Below are 2069 nucleotides of genomic sequence, written 5' to 3' on the forward strand. Positions count from 1 at the left end.
CTTATGGCAAGGTTACGAAGCCAATTCAATATTATTCATTGAGTGAGATTTTACATTTTTGTTTCACATGCTGGCGCCCTTCCAGCCTTTTACTCACGCTTCATAAAAAAAGCATAGGAGATGCTAATCATGCATCAACATTGAGATAATAGTTTATTTACTCCCTCCATATTTTTTCTACACATCACTTGCATTTATGAGAAGTTTTAGAGAGTTTATTTCCTATAATATTGTATTGTGTAAGTGGGGGTAAGTGCATGATTAATCTATTTTGATAGAAGAACAATGAATACCATTAAAGAGAAAGAAACAATAAAGTTACTAAGGAAACAAAGAGATATAAATAACAAAATATGGTATAAATTTGCCAGTTAGAGAAAGTGTTGCATTTAAAATTATAGAGGAAGTATAAAGCTCCTCATTATTCTTTCCTTGACCAGCTTAATACATTGGTTGTTACCTTTATCCTTTTAGATTGATACTTATACTTCGTATTATATTACACTCTTTCCCAATAACCAACTTTTGAAATACTATATATAGAAAGCCTGCAATTAAATTTTCATTAAGCTCATTATAAGAATTTCCCAGCTTTCTATAATATTTTTTTTAAAGAAAAATAAATCGCAATTCAAAATGGGAAATCAAAGTGAAATAACACAAACCCTTCCTACAAATTTAAATATATATGAAGCTGCACTTAAGGGAGATAAAAATTACTTGGTCGAGTTGCTAAAAAAAGATGAATTAGCTCTCGATCGATGCATCATTGAAAAATCATGCACCTACATGCAATCTCCATTACATATAGCCGTTGAAATGAATCACTTAGATTTCGTAAAACAAATTCTAGAGAGAAAGCCGAAACTAGCAGAGGCGGTTGATCAAATAAAAAGATCAACCCCACTACACATTGCAGCTGCAACAAAAGGGTCATTAGAGATTGTCAAGAAGTTGCTCAAAGTGAAACCGAACATGTGTTTCGTGCACGATCAAGATGGAATGACGCCCCTTCATGTCGCGGCAGTAAATGGGAACACTGATGTGCTTGAAGAGTTTCTCAAGAAGAAACGTCAGGCTGCTTTGGAACGAACTACGAGAGTTGAAACAATTTTACATTTGTCCGTGAAAAATTGTCAGCTAGACACATTGAAAGCATTGGTTGAAATTACGTATGATCTTGAGTTACTAAACTCCCAGGATAGTGATGGCAATACTGTCTTACACCTTGCTGTGGCTTACAAAGAAAAAGAGGTAACATGAAATCTAACTCTTCAATTCTCTTCCAATTTTTACATGTTAAGCTTTACTTTGTCACGTTAATTATACTATCATGAATTTGCTTAGTTCACAAGTCCATTATGGGTCCATCCTGAACTTCATCGATTAGGTTATACTATATCGTTTTTTATACACTTGTAGGACATTTGTTTCTACTATGTGCATTTGACATATCCCATTTTACAACTTGTACAATAAATACCTTTGATCTGATCATGAAGGTCTTTAGTTTCATAATAATGACAATCATGTGTTAGTTTTATAAAGTAAAAGGATAAATGAAATAGTAGAGGAAAGATAGAATTGAATATAAAGCTATTTTATTACTCCCTCCGGTCTTGAAAGAAGATTATGTTTGATGGTTTTACACTGTTAATAAGAAAAGTACGATAGTAGCAAACAATGATTAGATATTACATATATCAAGTATGACATTACGTTAACTTTAAAATTAGGAATATTTGCCTTGAGAATAGATAAATAATTTTATGAATAGGAATAATCATTCAATATTATAAAAATTTAATATTTCGAAGATATTTACATATTAAAAACAAATCCATTTAGATAATTTCTATTGGTTTGTTTTTAAATTAGTAAAATACCAACCAATAGAAAATATAGCACACTCATGACATGCTCACATAAAGTGGGATTGAAAATTTGATAGAATTTGGACGCACTTGGAAGTTTGATAGATCCGACCCGAATATCAAATAATAATTTTATGATTTCATAAGTTCATCATAAATTGTACAAACATGTTTGAGAGAGCCCATGCATGTTAG

The 2069-nt window shown here is 31.4% G+C and overlaps 1 protein-coding gene across 1 annotated transcript; it reads left to right on the plus strand.

Moving 5' to 3' along the window:
- Nucleotides 1-610: 610 nt before the first annotated feature.
- LOC110703763 (ankyrin repeat-containing protein BDA1-like) lies at nucleotides 611-1342 on the plus strand. Its single transcript, XM_021881548.1, has one exon. It carries the CDS (start codon nucleotides 637-639, stop codon nucleotides 1261-1263), a length of 627 nt encoding a protein of 208 aa, XP_021737240.1. The 5' UTR covers nucleotides 611-636; the 3' UTR covers nucleotides 1264-1342.
- The last annotated feature ends 727 nt before the right edge of the window (nucleotides 1343-2069 follow it).

This window comes from Chenopodium quinoa, unplaced genomic scaffold, assembly GCF_001683475.1.
Source record: "Chenopodium quinoa cultivar QQ74 unplaced genomic scaffold, ASM168347v1, whole genome shotgun sequence".
Lineage (NCBI taxonomy): Eukaryota > Viridiplantae > Streptophyta > Magnoliopsida > Caryophyllales > Amaranthaceae > Chenopodium > Chenopodium quinoa.